Genomic DNA, 22,686 nt, shown 5'->3' with positions numbered 1-22,686 from the left:
CACAAAGGTGTAATTTTAACAAGGTATTTCTCACACCCAGCATAGACATACCTTCAATTTCACCCCAAAACACATTCTTGTTGATGTTTTTACTGTCTATATACATATAGGGGCCCAAAATCCATTGAGCATCTTTAGAGTTTCAAGTGGCAAAAATTTGGCATCTAATTTCCAAACTACTTATCACATTTGAGATCCTGAAGGGCCAGGACAGTGGAAACACCAACAAAAGTATGACATTTTGGAAAGTAAACCCCCCCAAGGTATTTTCTAAGAGGCATCGTGAATATCTTTTAAGATCACATTTTATGCCATAAATTTTCGAAAAGCGTGGAATTTTTTTTTTTTTTTACACAAAGTTGTCAATTGTTGTCTCACACACAACATACACATACTTAGAATAACATTACAGTATAAAACACATTCTGCTACTCCTCCCGACTATGGGGATACCACATGTGTGAGACTTTTTTACAACCTAGCTTGGTGAAGAGACCCAAAATGCAAGGAGCAGCGTCAGACTTTCTAGGGGCATAAATTACACATCTAATTTCCTGACTACCGTTCACATTTTTGAAGGCCCTGAAGCACCAGGACAGTGGAAACACCCACAAAATGACCTCATTCTGGAAAGAAAACACAAAAAGGCATTTTCTGAGAGGCATACTGAGTCTTTGGGAAATATCATTTATTGGCACAAGTTTTTGGAAAAAAGCAGAAAGAAATCCGAAAGGGAGATAGATCATTGTGCAACAAATTAATTGTTAAAACTTACAGTATGCACTCTGAATTTGCCACATCTGGCACCCATTATAACCAGCCAAACAAAGCTTGCAGAAACGCCACTATCCCCTGTATCTCCCCCCTTGTGTACTTGTGTACCATTGAGCTACTTTTATCGTCTGTTTTTGAATAAATAAAGTGTTATTCTGAAGAACAAGGAAGTGCAACCATCTGGATTTTTCATTTGTAAATGATTTTGGCAATGACCCGGTAACCAAGGCTAAATTCCAGCATTGCCAGGTCATATCTACATCTTCAACAGTATATAGACAACAGTGATACCAGGGTAAGTAAAGAGATTGTGCATTGGCATTTGTAAAGAGAATTGGAATGCTCAGACTTGCGGAAAAATCTGGCATTACCTACCTGTCACAACACTAGGTAAATTCCGATCTAACCATAGAAAGCTTAACTTACACTCACATTCGAGAAGATCGGGAATGGGTGGCTTAGTAACGCTACCCTTGCACCTCCAGCTTTAGTTATGAACAGACTATAGGGGATAGATGTTATACACTACTCAGTGTTACAAATAACATTTATATACAGATATTTCATAGCAAACTGTGCTAAATTGTACTCTGTAATGCTAAATCTCATGGCTAAGTTGGAAGTCCCTGCTTGACATGTTTTGGTTAGCCATTTAATTACCTCAATTCACATAATTCCTTTACTGTAGGCCACATTGTTATGTCCTGTATTTGCTGATTTTTCACTTTTTTTGAATGGAAAAACCTGAAGAACTGGTTACTTGGGTAAAGGATTACAAAGGTTTTTGGAACTTAATGTAGTGGTGACATTGTCCTGGAAACACAACATACCAATACATTTTTAGGTGTGTTTATTGAGAATCAGTTTCTGCATTATCTTTTGGCAGTAAATAGCTTAATAATAATACCAATTATAAGTACACTAATGGATAGAAGCAATGCTAGTCCCCTCCGGATAATCAGCTGTTTAGTGGACAGGATTTCACCCACAACAGTAGTTGTTTCCATTGGTAGATCATTTTTTATTTCCAGTTGCTTTGTATGATTTTCTCCAGAGTTCATGTCATACATGGGAATAGCATCAAAGCTGAAATAGGATGCCGTTGTGTCCCCTGTAATACAGCATAGATAAAGATATCATCATTACTATCAGTATGTTATTTAGGTATATATTCAGAGATATATCTATGTAAGACCTATCTACGGTATGTTCTTATTCAGTGATTCTCAACCTTAGTGAGCGGGTCTGCTAAATTCTGCCAAAACCTTTCATGCCCCAGGGGTAAAAAAAAAAAACACAAAAAAAAACATTATACTTATACAATAAAAGTATAGGCATGCAAAATGTGTATTTGAATATATATTGAGAAGGAGTTATTCGTCGAAAATATGGGTTACTGTAATTTAAGTACGCAGAATAACAAAAATTGTCTATTTTTATAGATTTTTTCCTCATTCCTTTTCTGTGTCTTTATCCCTTCTTTTTGTTCTCTCTCTCTCTCTCTCTCTCTCTCTCTCTCTCTCTCTCTCTCTCTCTCTCTCTCTCTCTCTCTCTCTCCTAAGCCCTATGGGTCAGGCAAAATGTGTCAGAGGTATGGCCTAGCTGGAGCTGAGCTGAAGCCGCTTATTACTACAGATACGGGCTGAGCTGGTGTGCAGCAGTCTGATGACATCTTTTAATTTGGAGGATGGGTTCTCACTTCTGCCGGCACCCACACAGGAAAAGTCACTTGGACAACTGGATGCATGTCTAGAACCCTAAGCTTTGTATGGTCACAAATGTAACCAGACACCCTGGTACTGCAGCCATTCAGGAAAATCTGATACAGTCATTTGACATTTTAGACATGTTCTGACTGCATGTAGCTTCAAATTGTCTAATTGGTTACAGCTTGTTCCCGTTATGGGTGAAACGCATACAGTAAGGCCTGTGGCTTCTGGCAGGAGTTTCAATGTGTGCTGTCAGCTTAATTAACCTACATTTGAGCAGAGATAACTTGTAGCAGAGTGGAGTGGGGCGGGCTCCTGAAGCTTGGCATATGGCTGGAGGAGGAATATGCATGTAGCTGATAGGGATAGGGATCGAGATCGCTGAATTGTATAGTTACAGGTTGTGGTTTCATTCATTGCAAACAAACCCAATTCCCAGCTCAACTCACCAATCAGCCTGCAAACAACCAAATTATTCTGTCTAACAGTGCATGTTAAAAACAGGGGTTTAGTTTGTACACATTTGCAAATACATGCGTAAGCTGCAGAGCCACTTCAAAGCACCCCAGTATTATCTGCAGTCCTAACTCTATACATTTTTGAGAGACTCCACAGTGGAGTGAAGCAGACCTAATGGTTTTACATGTCTGTGTGCGCTTGCATGTGTATATAAATATAGGCCTTGACAGGAATTTCTTTAAAAATGGATGGGTGGTATTTATGTTGGAAGGGTTTTTCTGCAGCTGTAGGAATCTATCCCTGGGTAATTGGTAGAAAATGATTTCTTAAATTAGTATAAAATCTGGTGTGGAGATGTTAACCACCTGAGCCCCGGGCCATTGTAAAATGACGGCTTCATTGTGGCTCTGAAAATCCAACATGACGTCATATGACGTCCTGGATTCCTCCGGCCACTGGGGGCGCGCGAGCGCGCAGGCGGCGGCGCGCATGCCCGGCGCGTCCCCGAGATGCCGATGCGCGTGCCTGGCGGTCGCGATGTCCGCCAGGTACCCGCGATCGGTAATGACAGAGCAGGGACGTGGAGCTCTGTGTGTAAACACAGAGCTCCACGTCCTGTCAGGGGAGAGAGGAGACCGATCTGTGTCCCTTGTACATAGGGACACAGCATCGGTCACCTCCCCCAGTCACCCCCCTCCCCCCACAGTTAGAACACAATACAGGTACACATTTAACCCCTTCCTCACCCCCTAGTGTTAACCCCTTCAATGCCAGTCACATTTATACAGTAATTAGTGCATATTTATAGCACTGATCGCTGTATAAATGTGAATGGCGCCAAAAATGTGTCAAAAGTGTCCGATGTGTCCGCCATAATATCGCAGTCCCAATAAAAAAATCGCAGATCGCCGCCATTACTAGTAAAAAAAAATAAAAAAATAATAATAATAATAATAATAATTCTGTCCCATATTTTGTAAGCGCTTATTGAGTTTTTTTTTTTTTTTTTTACCAAAAATATGTAGAAGAATACGTATCGACCTAAACTGAGAAAACATTTTTTTTTAAAAAAAAATTGGACTATTTATTATAGCAACAAGTAAAAAATATTGATATTTTTTTCAAAATTTTTACTTTTTTTGTTTATAGCGCAAAAAATAAAAACCGCAGAGGTGATCAAATACCACCAAAAGAAAGCTCTATTTGTGGGGGGAAAAGGGCGTCAATTTTGTTTGGGAGTCACGTCGCACGAAGCGACGCAGTGTCGGAAGCTGAAATTTCACCTGGGCAGGAGGGGGGTATATGTGCCCAGTAAGCAAGTGGTTAAAGGCCAAAGACAGAGGAAGGTTGGGTATGAAAATGTACTTTTGCTTTATGTGTGATGGTTAGGAGGGAATACACTCCTGTTCATCAAACCACAGGGGGTGCCTGGGAATAGAAAGTGAGCAGATGTGCGTGCCAAGAGTGTGGCAGTACATCACCCATCCCTAATGAGGAACCTCTTCTACATGATTAAAGCACATACTCAGGAACAGAGAGACAAATATGGTACCTGCAAGTTAGGCACAAGTGAAGAAACCTGTTACTTGGAGATCCTATATAATTGTTGTTAGGGCTCCTCAAAGCCCCCTCAAAGCCTACCTACCTGTTATTAACATTGTTTGCCCCCAACCACCTGAGCTGATAAAGAATCCGGTGCTCTTTTTTTCTAGGGGATATGTTTATTAACCCCCCTGGCGGTATTCCCGAGTCTGACTCGGGGTTAGATTTTCATGCTGCAAGCGGTAACCCCGAGTCAGACTCGGGCTTGCCTTGCTAGATCCACAGGCACTGTTTACTTACCTTGTCCCTGGATCCAGCGATGCCACCGCGCTGTGTGAGCGAGCGGGACCTCACTCGATTCACACAGCGTCCTCCTGTGCTGCCGATCTCCGTTCCCTGCGACGTTACGACGCACGGGAGCGGAGAACGGCGCCAAATTCAAAAACGTAAACAAAAAATACACACCCCCCTTGTCCCTAGTGGTCTGCCCAGTGTCCTACATGTACTTTTATATAATAAAAACCTTTCTTTCTCCCTGCAAACTGTAGATTGTCCATAACAACCAAAAGTGTCCCTTTATGTCAAAAATAGTTTTAGAGCAGCTAGAAAACAGCGATAATAAATTATAATCACTTGCAGAATTGTGCGATAGCGATTTGTGGGAAAATTTGTCATAAAAAAAAAAAATAATGACAGCGACAATTCTGCAACTGAGCAAATTTCAGTGATTTTGATTTGATTACATTATTGAATAAATCTTATTATAATTATATTATTATTTGTTATAATTATTTATAATTATTTATTATATTATAATTTATAATTTTGTTTTTAAAAAAAAGTCATACCCGGGATGCCTATTAGAATCTTGTTTGGTCAGATTTAAGTGAGTTATTTCTAAAAATTACAGGCCTACAATATAAAACGCCAAATTTCCTTGCAAATAATGGTACCGCTTTCAGCACCTTTTTTCTGAAAGAATCATACCTCCAGGGAGGTTAATCAGCCCAGAATTTACCTTTAAAAATAGAGACTTGCATCCTAGGTAACCAGACCCAGTCAAGCCACTACATTAAAGTAGATATGCATCTAAATGATAATGGCCAATTAAACCTTATATTGTATCCTTATCTACCCTTCCATAAATTTTCAAACTGATAACTTTCTTTTACCATATATCAAAAAATACAGCAACACGTGGCTCCCTCTTTTGCGTGTTCAACTTACCACTTTCCACCAAGTCAATTTTAGATGATGAATCATCCGTTTGTGAAATACTGGGGTCCATGACTTTTAATGGTTTCACTCCAGCTCTTATTTTAGCCTGGCAAAGTGAAATATATAATTAGGTGCAATCAGTACAAATATTCCACCACTTTTTATATTTTTACTTCAGCTACATGATGACACTGCTTACGGGTGTGAGTTAGCACCCTTCATGACCAGAGGCCAAGCTACAGATCCCACATCGGAAAGATTTGTCTTTTCATTTGCCAGTGACACCTGTCCTGGCACTGAATACAGAGTCATTATGGTGTTAAACAATGATACACTCTACGAAAAATCGTCCGAACGAACTTTTGAAAAACGAATGTTCGGTCGTGAGCGCAAACGATAATGCCATCATGTAATGACCGATAAATTGTTCAGTGGACCTAAATTAAAAAAAAATTTGGTTATTTTTTTTTTACATATACCTAGTGCAGAAAGTTCGGACGGGAAACACATTAACCTTCCGATTAATCGTTAGTTCAGCAGAAAATTTCCAAATGTGTCCTTCGTTTTTTTTGGCTCCCTACGATGATTGATTATCGATTTTGAGCCCATTAACTGTTCGAAAAACAAACGAACTGTCTGAACGACCGAATTTCGGCCAAACATTCGTATAGTGTATGGCCAGCATTAGACTTTACTTTAGCCCAAAGACATGAAGAGAAGCTGTTGTATATTCTACCTCACACACCTGTGGTCCAGGCCCAATCCCTGAAAGGGTTCTGTTACACAGTGGGCCCTAGGTAGACCATAAAGCCACCAATCCACCCATCCAATGGAACTTCTATCACTGGCCACCTCTCATGAACTGGCTGCTCTTCCTTCCGTTTTTACTTCTCACTGTCAATCACCCTGAGGTTAACATGAAAATGTACACTTTGTTCCTCAGTCCCATTCACTGTAGGAGCACTCTCTTATTTTCTTCACAAGTAATTCAGACCAATTTTGTTAGGAAAGCAGAACTTCTTCACTTGAATAAAATGGTGCAAAATATCAGTTCCTTCAAATCTTCACATAACATTTCTCCAACAGTTATATGGGCAATGCAACAGGTTAGCAAACATGTTGGTAATCCTCCTCTCCCCTTGTATACTATGCTGGACTTTTTGGGAATATTTATTATAGCAAAAAGTAAAAAGTAAAAGTATTAAAGCAAAAAGTAGAAAGTAGAATGCATTAAGATAAAAACCTTCTGTCTTTAGAACCACTTTAAGGTTTAAAAGCCACACTGACTATGTTAAATTCAAGTAAAATCTAAATAAATATATGGAGAAGTATAGAAGCAGGGAAAATCAAAGGGAATACAGAAAATTATTTAGAGATTTGAATGACTTTGAAAAAAGGGAAGTTAATACATGGTCATAAAATAGAAAGGAGGGAATCCCAGTGAAACTGAGACCTCTAGTGGCAAAGAGAATAGCAACAGATTATACAGTATATTTTATGAAGCAAGGACTTGGAGAAGAGGAGGAGGTAGAAGAGTAGCAAACAGAAAAGGTACAGTACAGTGGAACCTTGGATTACGAGCATAATCCGTTCCAGGAGAATGCTCGTAATCCAAAGTACTCGCATATCAAAGCGAGTTTCCCCATTGAAGTCAATGAAAACGAAAATAATTTGTTCCGCACTGATTTCAATGGCATGCAATACCGCATGTGGCCAGAGGTGGGGGGCACCGGAGAGCCTCTGAAAAACCCAGAAAGGGCAGAGGACACCTCGGCTAAACTCGGAAAACCTCAGAAAGGCTCGGGAACTAAGCATTTCCGAGATTTTCCAAACGGCTCAGATCAGCGCCGTTCGGCTCTGCTCAGCTCCGGCGCCCACCACCTCAGGCCAAACGCGGTATTCCACACCACTTTGGCTTGAATCCTGCTCTGTTTGTGAGACAACACTCGCAAACCGAGGTTCCAGTGGGGATACACAGGGGCAAAATGAGGCAGAGGCAAGCACCCATGAAAGAAGAGCAGGAGAGAATAATACCATCTGAAATTCAAAGAATAGCAACCTTGTCTTTCTTTTTTTAATGAACTTACGATCTATATATACCAACTAAAGAGAGGCACAGCAATTGGACCATGCTGTGCACCAAGATTTGCAAATGTATTATTAGGATGGTGGGAGGAAAGTATTGTGTTTCCAGATGGATTAAGTGAATATACTGTACATCCCTAATATCCCTAAAGGTTTGACTTGTTGACGATTTGTTTATATTGTGGAATGGTTCTAAGGAAATTTTTCTCAAGAGTCCATAGAAATTCTGAACAACCAGGTGGGTAAGTGCATCACTAGTGAGATCCAAAATGAGAAATTGGACTTTCTGGACTGAACAGAGACGATAGTGAGAGGCTATAAACACAAATCTTTAGAGAACCCACATCAACCAATACGTTCTTACTGTATATGGGAACAGTTATCACCCAACCTCTCTAAAAAGAGGGATGCCAGTGTGACAGTTTGTTAGCTTTAAACAGAATTTATCAACAAAGTAGGTTTTTGAGGATGAGGGTGGTGTACTTTGGAAGAAATTTAGTGAAAGGGAATACCCTGAAAGAATACCTCAAGTGAGCCTGTGATGGGGGGAAAAATAAAAAATGGGAACAACTTTTGATGTATATGAGTAACAGAGGAAAAATATTAACTGATTTGGGTGATTGGAGACTTTTAAGCACAGTCAGACTACTGTGCCTTGAAAAAGTATTCATACCCCTTAAAATTTTCCAAATTTTGTCATGTTACAACCAAAAACGTAAATGTATTTTATTGGGATTTTATGTGATAGACCAACAAAGTGGCACATAATTGTGAAGTGGAAGGAAAATGATAGCATCTGTGAACAGCAAAATTTTCCCCTGAAGAAGATACGACGCCCCCTGTATCGACACACGTTGGGGAGGGGACAAGGCGGCAGGAGAGTCTGTTTGTGGTTGTGGAGGACCATCACTGTATCCCGATCTCTGTATTTCATTATGGGCCTGTTTTAGAGTGTTGCACTATCGCACCTGTTCTATGTGAGTACCCCTGCAGGGGATTTCGTTTGATTTAATAAAAATTGCAAAACATTACTTGCACCATCTAGTTTCTCTTATATTTTATGTGGTCTGGAGATACCTACTAAGGAGACCAGGAACTCAGGATTGGCCATTGGAACCCAGGTGTGGTTCATAAGCGTGCTTAGTCCAAGCTTAGTTGCAAGGTCGCACGCTCTAAGGTAAGCGTCCACTACCATAGGGGAGCACCAGTGTGATTGCACCTTTGCATGATATTTGGATCACTCACTGAGACGTGTGTTACTATAAGAACTGTATTGAACATCATTCCCTGGAATTCTGCTATTGATAACTACATGCACTGAAGCACTTTGGAATATTTATTACATGCACTGAAGCACTTATGAACATTTACATATGGACTTGTGTGATTATCTTTAAGGATTGAATTGTTCACATGTATTCGTTAATAATATTTGTATGCATGTTTGTGCACTTCTTTTCACTTTAGTGGATTATTGTACTGTATTATATACTTGCTTCCACCATTGGTGTGCACATATTTATATATTTACATCACTTACTGGATATCACACACCAGTTTTGTTTTGGTTTTCTATAGTGGTGTGAGCACCACTTTTTCAACATAGCGCTGCGTTTATTTATTAAGCAATTTTCAAGTCTTGCCAGAGATTCTCAATTGGATTTAGGTCTGGACTTTGACTGGGCCATTCTAACACATGAATATGATTTGATCCAAACTATTTTATTGTAGCTCTGGCTGTATGTTAAGGGTCGTTGTCCTGCTGGAAGGTGAACATCCACCACAGTCTCAAGTCTTTTGCAGACTAACAGGTTGTCTTCTAAGGTTGCTCTGTATTTGGTTCCATCGATCTTCCCATCGACTCTGACCAGCTTCCCTGTCCCTGCCGAAGAAAAGCATCCCTACAACATGCTGCTGAAATCACCATGTTTCACGGTGGGGATGGTGTGTTCAGGGTGATGTGCAGTATTCGTTTTCCGCCACACATAGGCCCAGATTCTCAAAGACTTACGTAAGTCCGAATGGGCGCCGTCTTATCTATGCGCCTGATTCATAGAATCAGTTACGCATTAATTCTGCCAAGATACAAACGGCGTAAGTCTCCTACGCCGTCGTATCTTGGGTGCATATTTACGCTGGCCGCTTTTAGGCCAAAAAGTAAAATTTTGGTCTCATCTGACCACAGCATATTCTTCCACATGTTTGCTGTGTCATTCACATGGCTTCTCACAAACTGCAAACGGGACTTCTTATTGCTTTCTTTTAACAATGGCTTTCTTCTTGCCACTCTTCTATAAAGGCCAGATTTGTGGAGTGCACAACTAATAGTTGTCCTGTGAACAGATTCTCCCACCTGACTTGTGGTTCTCTGATTAATGTTCTCCTTGCTCGGCCAGTCAGTTTAGGTGGACGGCCATTTCTTTGTAGGTTTGCAGTTGTGCCATACTCTTACCATTTTTGGATGATGGATTGAACAGTGCTCCGTGAGATGTTCAAAGCTTGGGATATTTTCTTATAGCCTAACCCTGCTTTAAACTTTTCCACAACTTTATCCCTGACCTGTCTGGTGTGTTCCTTGGCTTTCATGATGCTGTTTGTTCATTAAGGTTCTCTAACAAACCTCTGGGGGCTTCACAGAACAGCTGTATTTATATTGAGATTAAATTACACACAGGTGGACTCTATTTACTAATTAGGTGACTTCTGAAGGAAATTGTTCTATTAGATTTTAGTAAGGGGTATCAGAGTAAAGGGGGCTGAATACAAATGTACACCATTTATCATTTTAATACTTTTTCAAGGCACTGTATATGTGGCGAAATGTCCATATAATTTATTATATGTGGGCAAAACAATAAAGCAATTGAGACAAAGGATCTTGGAACATATAGGCGATATAGCCCTAAAATTAATAAACTAATCCCCTGTCATGTGTGGGATGAACATAGTGGAAAAGTAATTGAACTACAGTTCTGGAATTTGGAAGTGACAAAATTGGGGCCAATAAAGGGTGATTTGAATGAACAGGTACTGCATTTGGATGGCAAGTGCAATTTTATTTATTTTTTCTTAGTTTCATGAGCCCAACTAATCTAAATTAGATGTTCACTTATTATTTTCCCATTATTTAAGTGAGGATGCTTTATGGTGAAGAATATAAATATAAATTGTAAATAAATAATTACAATTAGATACAGTATCTCTAGATGGCGCCAATGGTAAAAGCTTGTGTTCCGTATAGAAGTAGACATTAATGGTGCCGTGCAGGCACATAGAACAGGATGGTGTCAGATGCAAATGATGTGTGGGTACATAATGATGTTACACACATGCGTCATGATGAATGATGTACTCAAGTGGAGGAGCCAAGAATTGTTGGGCACATAGAATTACTTTTTTTTCTTTATGTTTGGGCACATGCACTGAGCACTATTTGTTCACCCTTGATGAATGCCGCAAGTTATGGCAGTGAAACATTTTGGGTTTATTTTCATGTATTATAATTAGTTTAAAGGGCATTTTCAAAATTAATTTGGTGGAATCTATATAAATAGACAGACATGAGATCAAATTATAATATATAGAAAAAGATAAGTAAGGTAAATGTATGTAGCACCCTCCTATCATGTTTCCCCCGAAAATAAGCCTGGGTCTTATATTAATTTTGACAACAAAAGACACCGTAGGGCTTATTTTTGGGCTAGGTTTTACCATGTAATGTGATGTCTTCTCTCCCCCTCTCCCTCCCTGCCTGTCAGGAATCCCCAGTGGGAACCGAGTTAAAATGCTTGTAAAATCCTATAATGCACTCTATTACAGTATTATATACATTGTACATTATATACTCCAGTAATAGAGTGGATTAAAGGATTTTACAAGCATTTTAACCACTTCCCGACGGCCGTACGACTATATACGGCCGCAGGGTGGTTCTACTTCTCTGGGGCGCCGTGTTTTTACGGCCGCCCCTTTCCGCGTTCCGAGCGCGTAACGGGGAACTTCTGTGCTGAGATCATTGTGAACGGCCAATCAGAGTGGCCGTTTGCTAGGCGATCTGTTCGGCCAATGAGAGATGATCTCATATGTTTACATATGAGATCATTTCTCATTGCCGGCTCTCACAGACAGCGGTGCTGTCAGGGAGAGAGGAGACCGATCTGTGTCTCTTGTACATAGAGACACAGATCGGTCACCCCCCCTCAGTCACCCCCCTTCCCCCACAGTTAGAACACTATATAGGGAATACATTTAACCCCTTCCTCACCCCCTAGTGTTAACCCCTTCCCTGCCAGTCACATTTATACAGTAATTAGTGCATATTTATAACTTTTGCGCAAACCAGTCGCTTATTGCGAATTTTTTATTTTTTTTTACTAAAAATATGTAGAATACGTATCGGCCTAGACTGAGGATAAAAAAAAAAACTAATAAATACATACATAAATAAATAAATAAATAAAAATTGAGCTATTTATTGTAGCAACAAGTAAAAAAATTGTCAGTTAAAGCAACGCAGTGCCGAATCGCAAAAAGTCCTCTGGGCAGGAAGGGGGTTTAAGTGCCCAGTAAGAAAGTGGTTAAACTAGGGCGTATTTTCTTATTTGCATAAATTATCACATGTGGTTAAAAATGTCAAATTCACAAAAAAAATACGGATTATGCGGTATTTAACACAAAATTTTAAATGTGCAGGTAAATATTGCAAAAAAAAAAAAAAAAAAACGTGGTAAGCTGTTTAGTCCAATTCACAAACAGAACAGAAAGTAAAAAAGGATGCAATATTTAGCACCAGGGTTTTGCTGGTGGTATCACATGCGGTATTGCTCAGATACAGCGTGGGTGTACACCCCCCCCAATAGTTGGTTGTTAAGGAGGTTAACGGATGACTCGTCGGCTGTCAGTGGGCTTCTCGCTGACAGCTGAATGCAAACAAATCATTCTGACAATTAAAAAAATTGTTAAAAAAGGGGAAGGGGGGACAAGTGTGTGCCCCCCCTCTGGAACTATAACAGGCCACATAACCTCAACATGGAAGGGTATTTTGGGGTGGGGGGGCTCTTCGCCCCCGAAAAACACCTTATCCCCATGTTGGTGGGGAAAAAGGGTCTGCGGGGCTTATCGGAACAAGGGGGGCCCCAAATTCCCCCATATGAATGAGTAGGGATACATAGTGGGCCAGATACAAAGCACTTGCCTGTAAACTTGCGGCGGCGTAGCGTAAATCCGTCCGGCGCACCGACGTAATCTTTTGAACGGCGACGTGCGTTACGTCCTTTCCTATTCACGTACGCAAAAAAAAAGTGTAAATTTGACGTGGGAACGACGGCCATACTTTAACATGGCTAGTCTAAATATAAGCCACGAAATAGCAGCCGTAACTTTACGCCGGGAAAAGCCGACTAGCGTCAACGTAAGAGAATGCGACGACCGCGCGTACCTTCGTGGATCGCCGTAAACAGCTAATTAGCATACCCGACGCGGAAAACGACGCAAACTCCACCCAGCGGGCGCCGAAGTATTACACCTACGATCCGAAGGCGTACGTCGGATCGAAGCCAGAAGCCGTCGTATCTTGGTTTGAGAATTCAAACTAAAGATACGACACGGCAAATTTGAAAGTTCGCCGGAGTATCAGCAAATACTCCGGCGTACGTTTTCTGTGAATCTGGCCCAGTATCCCTACTCATTCACAAAAAAAGTGTAAACAGTAAATAAAAACACACATTTTTGACAATTCCTTTATTAAAATAAATAAATAAATAAATCGAACTTACAAAAAAATTCCCCCGGGGTAGATCCATTGTCAATCATGACACCACCCCCTTGTGAGTTCATTGGACAGGAGCATGCTGAGTCAGTGACGTCACAAAGGGGCACCCCCTCCTGAACCAAATAAGGCCACATGCCTTCATTCATGCCTTGGTTCAGGAAGGGGCGGCACTCCCTCCTCCCCCCTTTCCTGGCCTTCCATTCAGCTGTCAGCAGCATACCCGCTGACAGCTGATGAGTCATTGTTCCCATCCCACTGCTTAAAGCGGAGTTCCGACGAAAAAAAAAATTAAGTCAGCAGCTACAAATACTGCAGCTGCTGCCTTTTAATATATGGACACTTACATGTCCTGGGCACCCGCGATGTCGGCACCCGAAGCCGATCTGTCCCTCGGGTGCTGCCGCCGCCATCTTCGGTAAGGTAATCAGTAAGCCTTGCGGCTTCACTTCCTGGTTTCCTACTGCGCATGTGCGAGTAGCGCTGTGTGATCCCACTGGTCCTTGCTGTCTTCTGGGACCTATGGGCCAGATTCACGTAGAAATGGGCTACGCTGCGGCGGCGTAACGTATCCCATTTACGTTACACCGCCGCAAGTTTACAGCGTAAGTGCCTGATTCATAAAGCACTTACCTGTAAACTTGCGGCGGCGTAGCGTAAATCCGCCCGGCGCAAGCCCGCCTAATTCAAATGGGGCGGGGACCATTTAAATTAGGAGCGTTCCCGCGCCGAACGTACTGCGCATGCTCCGTCCCTAAAATTTACCGACGTGCATTGCGCTAAATGACGTCGCAAGGACGTCATTGGTTTCGACGTTAACGTAAATGGCGTCCAGCGCCATTCATGGACAACTTACGCAAACAACGTGAAATTAAAAAATTTGACGCGGGAACAAAGGCACCGGATATGGCGTTGATCGCCGCGGCAACCTATGCCCAGAAGTGGGAGCAGATACCTGTATTACACAGGTATCTGCTCCCCCCTGAAAGGTGCCAAATGTGACACCAGCGGGAGGATTCCGAAATGCGGAAGTTCAGTTTTTGGGTGGAACTCCGCTTTAACAACCAGCTACCGTGCGGTAAATTACTGCATAAAAATATGCGGTAATTACCACATCACCATTATTTTACCGAATTCGCTATTTACCGCCAAATTCTTATGTACATATGTACAATTGTTTCCATATTTTTTCAGTTAAAGTGGAGGTTCACCCTATAAAAAATTTCTAACACTACATCCAGCCCAGTTCTGCATATAAAATGACACTGACTTTTTTTTTTTTTCCCCGTAGATAGCGTTTAGCCGTGGAATTCACCGCGGCTTCCGGGTAGGGAATCCCGCGGGAGTGGGCGTTCCTATTGACATGCCAATTGATTGACATGCTAAACGACGGCGCACACAGCGTGTCACGACTTCCCGAAGGAAGCTCGGGTCGGGTCGGCTCTATTCGGCGCCTGCGCACCGGCGCTGAATAGAGCCGAGCCGACCCGAGCTTCTTTCGGGAAGTCGTGACGCGCTGTGTGCGCCGTCGTTTAGCATGTCAATCAATTGGCATGTCAATAGGAACGCCCACTCCCGCGGGATTCCCTACCCGGAAGCCGCGGTGAATTCCAAGGCTAAACGCTATCTACGAAAAAAAAAAAAAAAGGTCAGTGTCATTTTAAATGCAGAACTGGGCTGGATGTAGTGTTAGAAATTTTTTATAGGGTGAACCTCCACTTTAATTTTAAACTCTAAAGCCTCGTACACATGATCAGTCCATCCGATGAGAACAGTCTGATGGACCGTTGTTGTCGGTTAACCGATGAAGCTGACTGATGGTCCGTCGCTCCTACACACCATCGGTTAAAAAAACGATCGCGTCAGAACGCGGTGACGTAAAACACAACGACGTGCTGAAAAAAACGAAGTTCAATGCTTCCAAGCATGCATTGACTTGATTCTGAGCATGCGTGGATTTTTAACCGATGGTTGTGCCTACTAACGATCGTTTTTTTCCCATTTGTCAGGAATCCATCAGTTAAATTTAAAGCAAGTTGGCTTTTTTTTAACCGATGGTTAAATAACCTATGGGGCCCACACACGATCGGTTTTGACCGATGAAAACGGTCCATCAGACCGTTGTCCTCTGGTTAACCTATCGTGTGTACGAGGCCTTCGAGAATTTACCCCACAGAGCTCCTAGGTCTTGGCCTGCAGAGAAGAAGTCCAGGCTGGAGGGCTTGCTGCCCTCTGGACATCCCTGCCATGTGCTTGCTGTTCGTGAGACCTTAGCTGGGCTAGCTGAGGGGCCTGGATGCTGAAGTTACAGATAGCTGATTGAGGGGCTGTCGTCTGAAGATCTAGTCTGGTATAACAGGAGAAAGGTGCTAAATACATTAGATGCTGGAAGGAGGTAATCAACTTTCCAGGGACATGTGCGAGTACAGACAGTGAGGCCCCATACTCACGACCAAACATGTCTGCTGAAACTGGTCCGCGGACCAGTTTCAGCGGACATGTTCGTTCGTGTGTAGGCAGTAACGTACTGAATTCCAGCAAACAATCGTCGGCCAGACCGTTTTCCAACGAACAACTGTTTCCTGGTCTTGCTTTAAAACAGTCTGCTGGAATCGTGTCCGTCAGACATGTTCGGTCATCTGTACACAAAAGCAGCGTACAAAAACCCCGCGCATGCTCAGTCCAAATGAGGAGACGGGAGCGCTCGTTCAGGTAAAACTCGCGTTTCTTTGGGATATGGCACATTCGTCATTAGAAACCTTTTATTCTAGCAAGAGAACAATGTCTTAAAAAGGCGCACTAAACCACATTTTCAAGCCTCGTTTTATTAATTCTTCTCTTGCTAGAATAACCCCGTTCTCTTGCTGATGCAATTTCAATAGAGTTGTCCCATACTGAAATGTCACATTTCTTGCTTGTGATGTAATCCTTTAATAATGTTTTCTATGCCAGACGTGTGTTTTGGTTGGTGGTCCTCCATAATTTAGAGTAGTCATTTTTGTAAAGGAATGTGCATTTTTTTTAATTTTTTTTGTTGTTTCTAGTTATGTCACCATTTAAACTAATTTTTTTTTACATGTTTTTTTCATTTTTTTATATTTTTTTTTTTTTTGGTGTTTCATTAGAGAATATTAAACCATGTTGGCACACCAAATGTCCCCCCCCCCCCAAGGAGTGTGTCCTTTGTAAATTACCCATTGTATATTTATTAAAGGTTTGCTGCCTAATAATCCCCACAGTATAACAAACAATAGACATGTTTTCAAATGAAAGCAAAAAGCCTTTTATTCAGGCAAATGTCATCACAAAAAATAAAAAGAACGGCAGCACTAGAATAGATAGCAAACTATATGCAAACTTGCATTTCCAACATGGTGAAGGATAAACTTCCAAGCCTCAGGAGCCAAACACAAAAATATGAAGCAGCAGCACACAAACAAAGGAACCCAAACTGTGGTAGTACAAACAAGATGTCCTTTATGTGGAAGGAAATGGAAGGCAGAAAATCAACGTTTCCTCCTCTTTCCAGCCTTCCCTCCAGGCAGCCTTCCAGCGGATCGAACACGGGGTCTTGCAGGTGGGGTTGATGTGGCAGCAGGAGGATGGTGTTCCGCAAGCCGGGCCGGGTCACATAGCCCAGTGTCTGGGGTCAGCAGGCCCCTCTGCATCCACCAAAGGACCTGGTTCATCAGGGCCTTTGCCAGTCTTCTCTGGTCCTCCTCCCCTTCATTTAAATCATGGGCCAATGAGGCACTGAAGGCCTCTGTGGGGTTGAGGGGGGCCCTCATGATGGCGCTTGCCTCCTGGATCATGCGGAGGCTTGCCTCCTCCACAGGCCTCAACTGCCTCCTTCGGCCTGATGGCCTCACCTGGGGGGGAGAAGACTGGCTGGTGGTGGTTCTCCTGGCCGGGTGGACCTGCTGCAGGCCACTGGGCCCAGCCTCCTCCTGGCTGCCACTGACCCCGGCCTCCTCCTGGCTGCCACTGACCCCGGCCTACTCCTGGCTGACAGACACCTGAGGATCTGCCACCTCCTGGCTGATCTCTTCTTCCTGTGTGGAAAAAAAAGGAATTGTTTTACAATTTCGCTAAATCAAACCACACTCATTTTCATGTTTTTCGTTTAGTATTTTCTGTTCATTATTACTTGAATACACTCTACTTCTGACCCCTGCAGTTGTCATCTCTGACACCTATATGTCTGAACACCTTTTTTTTTGCTTTTTCCCAGCTTGGTTTTTTTTTTACAATATCTAATCATTAATCCACCAAGAATTATTTACGCCAGAAATATAGAGGAAACTACTATACCTCCTCATCGAAGGGTGGCAGATCTGCATCTCTGTCAGCCAGGCCCTCTTCCTCCGACTCTGCAGGGCTGTGGTCATCTGGGGAAGGTCCGCTGGAAGGTAGCATGGAGGAAAGGTTGGAAGAAAGACTTGACATCGTTTTCCTGCCTTCCATTTCGTCCCGCAAAAAAGCCATCTGTTTATAATACCACAGTTTGGGTTCCTTTGCTTGTCTTGCTGCTGCTCCCGATTTTAGGCTTTTATTAGCTTTGTATGCTCTCCTGTATGTGCTTCTGAGGTTGGCAAGTTTATCCTTCACCATGTTGGCAGTGCATCCTGGCACCCAAGTTTGCATATAATTTGCTAGCTCTTCTAGTGCTGCCGCTCGTACCTCTTTATTGCAATATAAAGAGTGCTTGGAATTCCACAGGATGGGCGTCTCCTGATATTTTTGGAGTAAGGCCTCTATAGATTCCTTGCTTTGTAGGAGGTCCATTGTAATTTTTCCAAAATTATATTTCTTTTTGAGTCTAGATTACAAAAACATAAACCACAGAAAAATAAATATTCCAAAGGATCAGCGTTGACCTTGATCTAATATGTGTCTTCAAATTTATTACCTATATCTAATTACAAACACAGTCTCTCTTGTTTAAACAATGATTGGCAGCTCGGCCGCATTGCTTGTACCAAACATTGATTTGCTAGATGCAGAACCATTGTTCACATTGCAGTAAATATTTTAAATATAGAAAAATAAACAATGCTTACAAATGACAGTTTTCATCTAGGCACTCTTTCATGTGTAAATCTCATGCCCCTGACAATGGATGACATAAAAGACACTTCCTAATGACCTCTGTACAACCAACACTTGAACAATACTTTGCCTGATCTGAATACACCATTCAAAAACTTGTCAATGAGGTACAGCATTGTTCACATCTCTATTTTGTGAGGTGTCCAAAAGCATTTGTAAACCAAAATAACATTGTGGTACCCCATAGACAGAATAGCTTCAAAAGGGTGCAACCAACAGCCCAAACCCCCATCCCATGTGTCTACATTTTCAAGGCCTCTGCTGATCACATTTTTAATTTCCTTACCTTCCTGTCTCTCGCTCCTCGTTTCTCACGCTCGCCTAATTACCGCGTAAGATGCGTAATCACGGCGTAAACCTTTTAAACACTCCGCGTATTTATTAAACCCCGCCCTCGTCACCTTTGCGAGGCCCCTAATCAATGAGTTTAGGAAATATGGCGTTAACTGTGTATGTTCTGGATGCGCTCGAAGATTCTCCGCGTAACCGACGTAAACACGTTGTTTGCATTCTCTACACTCCGCGTATGTATTAAACGCCGCCCTCTTCTCCGCCCATGGCGTAAGAATTCATCTTTTCCACGCCCATAATCTCTGTGGGAAAGGAAATATGGCGATGTCACACGAGCGGGCACGATGCTCTCATGCCACAAGTGAAGGGACAGAGGCAGGGACGTCCCGATCAAGGAAAAGAAGATATAAAGCCACTAATATGCGGTTCCAGGAAATGGTGGAGTTAGTTTACATCATGCGAAAGAAGGACTATGATGGTGAATTAGGGCCATACAAGACCCCTAACCGCCGAAAGGCACATATTATGGACAAGGTGGCGAGGAGAATGCAGAGGATGTTTGGGATCACCAGGTCCAAGGAACAGCTGAGGAAACGATGGTCAGACTTAAAATTGAGGGAGCCACATCAGATGAAGAAAATACTTAAAATTCTGCGTAAAAGTAAGTAAATATATATTGGGGTTGGGGGGGGGGGGGTGATTGTCTGCAATAATGTGTTGCCATGTATATTTCACCATCTGCCTCCTTGGCCTGCTTGTAATTTTAAAGACATGTTGTCATTTATTTTTTAGGACATAAATAACTACATATTTACAAATAGTGTTCTTAGTAAACAACGTAACATCACATAGTTTATCAGAAAGGCTCGGTTATTCCAGGAACAACACACCTGGACATGGCTCACTGGCCAAAAACTTTGTTTGTAAACATTGTGTAAAAGCTAGTTCTAGAAAAAAAAAGTATGAGAATGGGAAAGGCAAACAGGATTCATTCTAAAAACAGTGGTAATAAAGCAGATGTTTTCACATCTGCAATGCAGAGCACCTGTGTCTCCCCAAATCAAAAATGGGTTTTGGTAGGGTCTCCCAGAAATACAGTTTAGGGGGGACATCCATGTGTGTCACTTTGCTAAAAAGGGGCAGGATCAGAGCTTGCCATATAGAAGTAATTGCAAAATGTAGGTTTGGTGAAAGATAAAATTAACTAAATGAAAGCATCTTCTAAGCAATGTGTGCGATTTATGCTCTCCAATATCTGTGTGCTGATGAGTCTACATTTTTTTTGGTTTATTTCAGGGGAAAGAAGTCGCCAGCATTTGGAGGAGGCAGAGAGGGCCAGACAAGGCCAAAATCTGCCATCTCAACATGTGGAGGAGGAGGAGGATGTGGAAGGAGAAGAGGATGTGGAAGGAGAAGAGGATGTGGAAGGAGAAGAGGATGTGGAAGGAGAGGAGGATGTGGAAGGAGAGGAGGATGTGGAAGGAGAGGAGGAAGGAAGAAAGGAGGAAGGAAGAGAGGAGGAAGAAGTAATTTTGGACTTAGAAGTTATAGCAGATGAAGGGCAAGTGGCGGAAGAACAATTTGGCGAATTGAAAGAAGGTGGATTGATGGATGAAGGAGGAGTCCAAGATGATGGGGAAGTGGTGGAAGAAGGAGGAGTGATAGAAGATGATGGGGAGGTGGTGGAAGAAGGAGGAGTGATAGAAGATGTCGAAGAGGTGGAAAGGAGAAGCCCATCAGGTCAGTGTCACCCTAGCTTGATTAAAAAAAACATATGTAGATAGGCCTCATCAAAAAATAATGTTCTAAATGCCATTTGTAAAAAAATTTTTAGGGGAGGAGGATGGTGTGCCAATATTTTCACGTGCAAGTGCTGCTATAATTATTCAGCAGGTAATGGAGTGCAGCACTGAAATGCACAATATGCGTGAAAGGATGTTTCTCATGGAACAGAATGTAACAAATGTCCTTTTGGAATGCAGCACGGAAATGGACAATATGCGGCAAAGAATGATGGTCATCGAATCTAATTTTAAAAACATTATTGACATGATGGGCCGTGTCAAAGACTGAAACACCCCCCGCCCATCCCCCGCCCCCACAAACATTTTTACAGTTTGAATAATGAATACGCCAAAATTTGAAGATACACACACAGTGTGCCAACATGTGCTATCTGCCGTCACAGAATATCTTATGTCTGTGCTTTGTGGGTCCAACCCCCTCCTCCATCCTCAAGTAGTTGAGAGGAAGGGTTTGCTCCCACAAAACACAGACATTGATCACCCATGATGTCAGATAGCACATGTGGCCATTTGTCTGTTGAACCAATGACATTTGGCGAGTTTGCACTGAATGTGTGTATCTTCCAATTTTGGCGTGTTCCAGTGTGAAAGCACACCATGACTGACTGCTGTTGTGAGTTTTTAGATTTTTGGAATTGGATTTTGTTACTTTTTGACCATGTTGAACATTTTGGGATACTATAAAGTTTAGACCATAAAGAATAAACAACGCCAAAAAATTGAAAATATATATATATAGAATTATAAATCTCTCTAATCACTGAATTTAGTGAAGTAGAGATTTGACTCCAAAATATCACCTAAAAATTTACTTTTAGAAAAACACACCAAAAACAAAAAAAATGGTTAAAAAATTATTGTTTTTTGTGCATAAAAAATATGCCCAAAAAAAAAATTAAGGCGGTAAACACCCCACCAAAAATAATCTCTATATATATATATATATATGTAAACAATAAATCTAACTATATTTGATAAAAAAAAAAGTGAACTTGTTAATAAATGTATAATCTGCATAATATTTTTGGTTGAATTACCTGAAAAAAAAAAAATATATAAAAAAATTTTGTAGACTCCTAAGTACAAAAGCAGGGAGTAATGAAAAAAATATAAAATAATTTTTGGGGTCATGAACAAGCAAAAATTAAAATACTTGACCTCAAAATTTACAAATGGAGTTGCTTCTTATTTCTAGACTCAATACCCTGTTTGTAGATGAGTGAATACTGTGCAAAATGTGGTTAGTTACTAAAAGTGGAGAAATCAATTATGCATTACAATTGAAGAAGTTAGTTAGAGAACCAGGAAGACAGAAAAAGAGAAAAAGCATTAATGACAAACAACTGTATAAAGTCCAATGGTCTAATTATTTATTATTTTTTAGAATATTCCTTTCTTTGGGGGCCGAATTAGAAAGAAATATGATCTGGCATAGCAATGGCCCCCCGACCCATGAAGTACTCAACATATTTGTCGCGTACCTCACGAGCTGATTGGGGGGCCAAGCCAGCGCGACCAGTGTCCAGCCCGGGAAGGGGATCTGAGGGTAGTCTTGCCTCAGAACCGATGTCGGGTAGGTACGTCTGGGAGTGCCTGCGTAAAAAGTTGTGCAAAATGCAGCAGGCAAATACAACGGTGTCCAATTTATATTCCGCCAGATGTATCGATGTCCTGAACAGGCGGAACCGGTTGGTGAGTATCCCAAAGGCATTCTCGACTACCCTCCGAGCCCTGCCCAACCGAAAATTAAACACACTCCTCTCTGAGGTGAGGGTCCTCTGGGGAAAAGGCCGCATGAGGTGAGGACCAAGCCCGAAAGCCTCGTCCGCTAGGAACACAAACGGAAGTCCTTCCACATTATTTTCATCTGGTGGCAATGCCAGACCACCAGCTTGGAGACGATCATAGAAATCAGTCCGTGCGAACA

General features: G+C 41.8%; 1 protein-coding gene across 1 annotated transcript in view; it reads right to left on the bottom strand.

Annotated features, from left to right (window-relative positions):
• Positions 1-667: 667 nt before the first annotated feature.
• The window catches only part of LOC120926663 (multidrug and toxin extrusion protein 2-like), a 243,587-nt gene continuing 221,568 nt past the window's right edge, over positions 668-22,686 (bottom strand). The window contains exons 16-17 of the mRNA XM_040336787.1: positions 5,712-5,808; positions 668-1,885 (exon numbers count right to left, since the gene is read on the bottom strand). Of these exons, the coding sequence (XP_040192721.1) occupies positions 1,647-1,885; positions 5,712-5,808 (336 nt within the window). The 3' untranslated portion in view covers positions 668-1,646. The remainder of the gene's footprint in view (positions 1,886-5,711; positions 5,809-22,686) is intronic.

Source organism: Rana temporaria, chromosome 2 (assembly GCF_905171775.1).
Source record: "Rana temporaria chromosome 2, aRanTem1.1, whole genome shotgun sequence".
NCBI lineage: Eukaryota > Metazoa > Chordata > Amphibia > Anura > Ranidae > Rana > Rana temporaria.
Note: the sequence above shows the minus strand (reverse complement) of the source record. Positions and strands in the feature narration are given on the sequence as shown.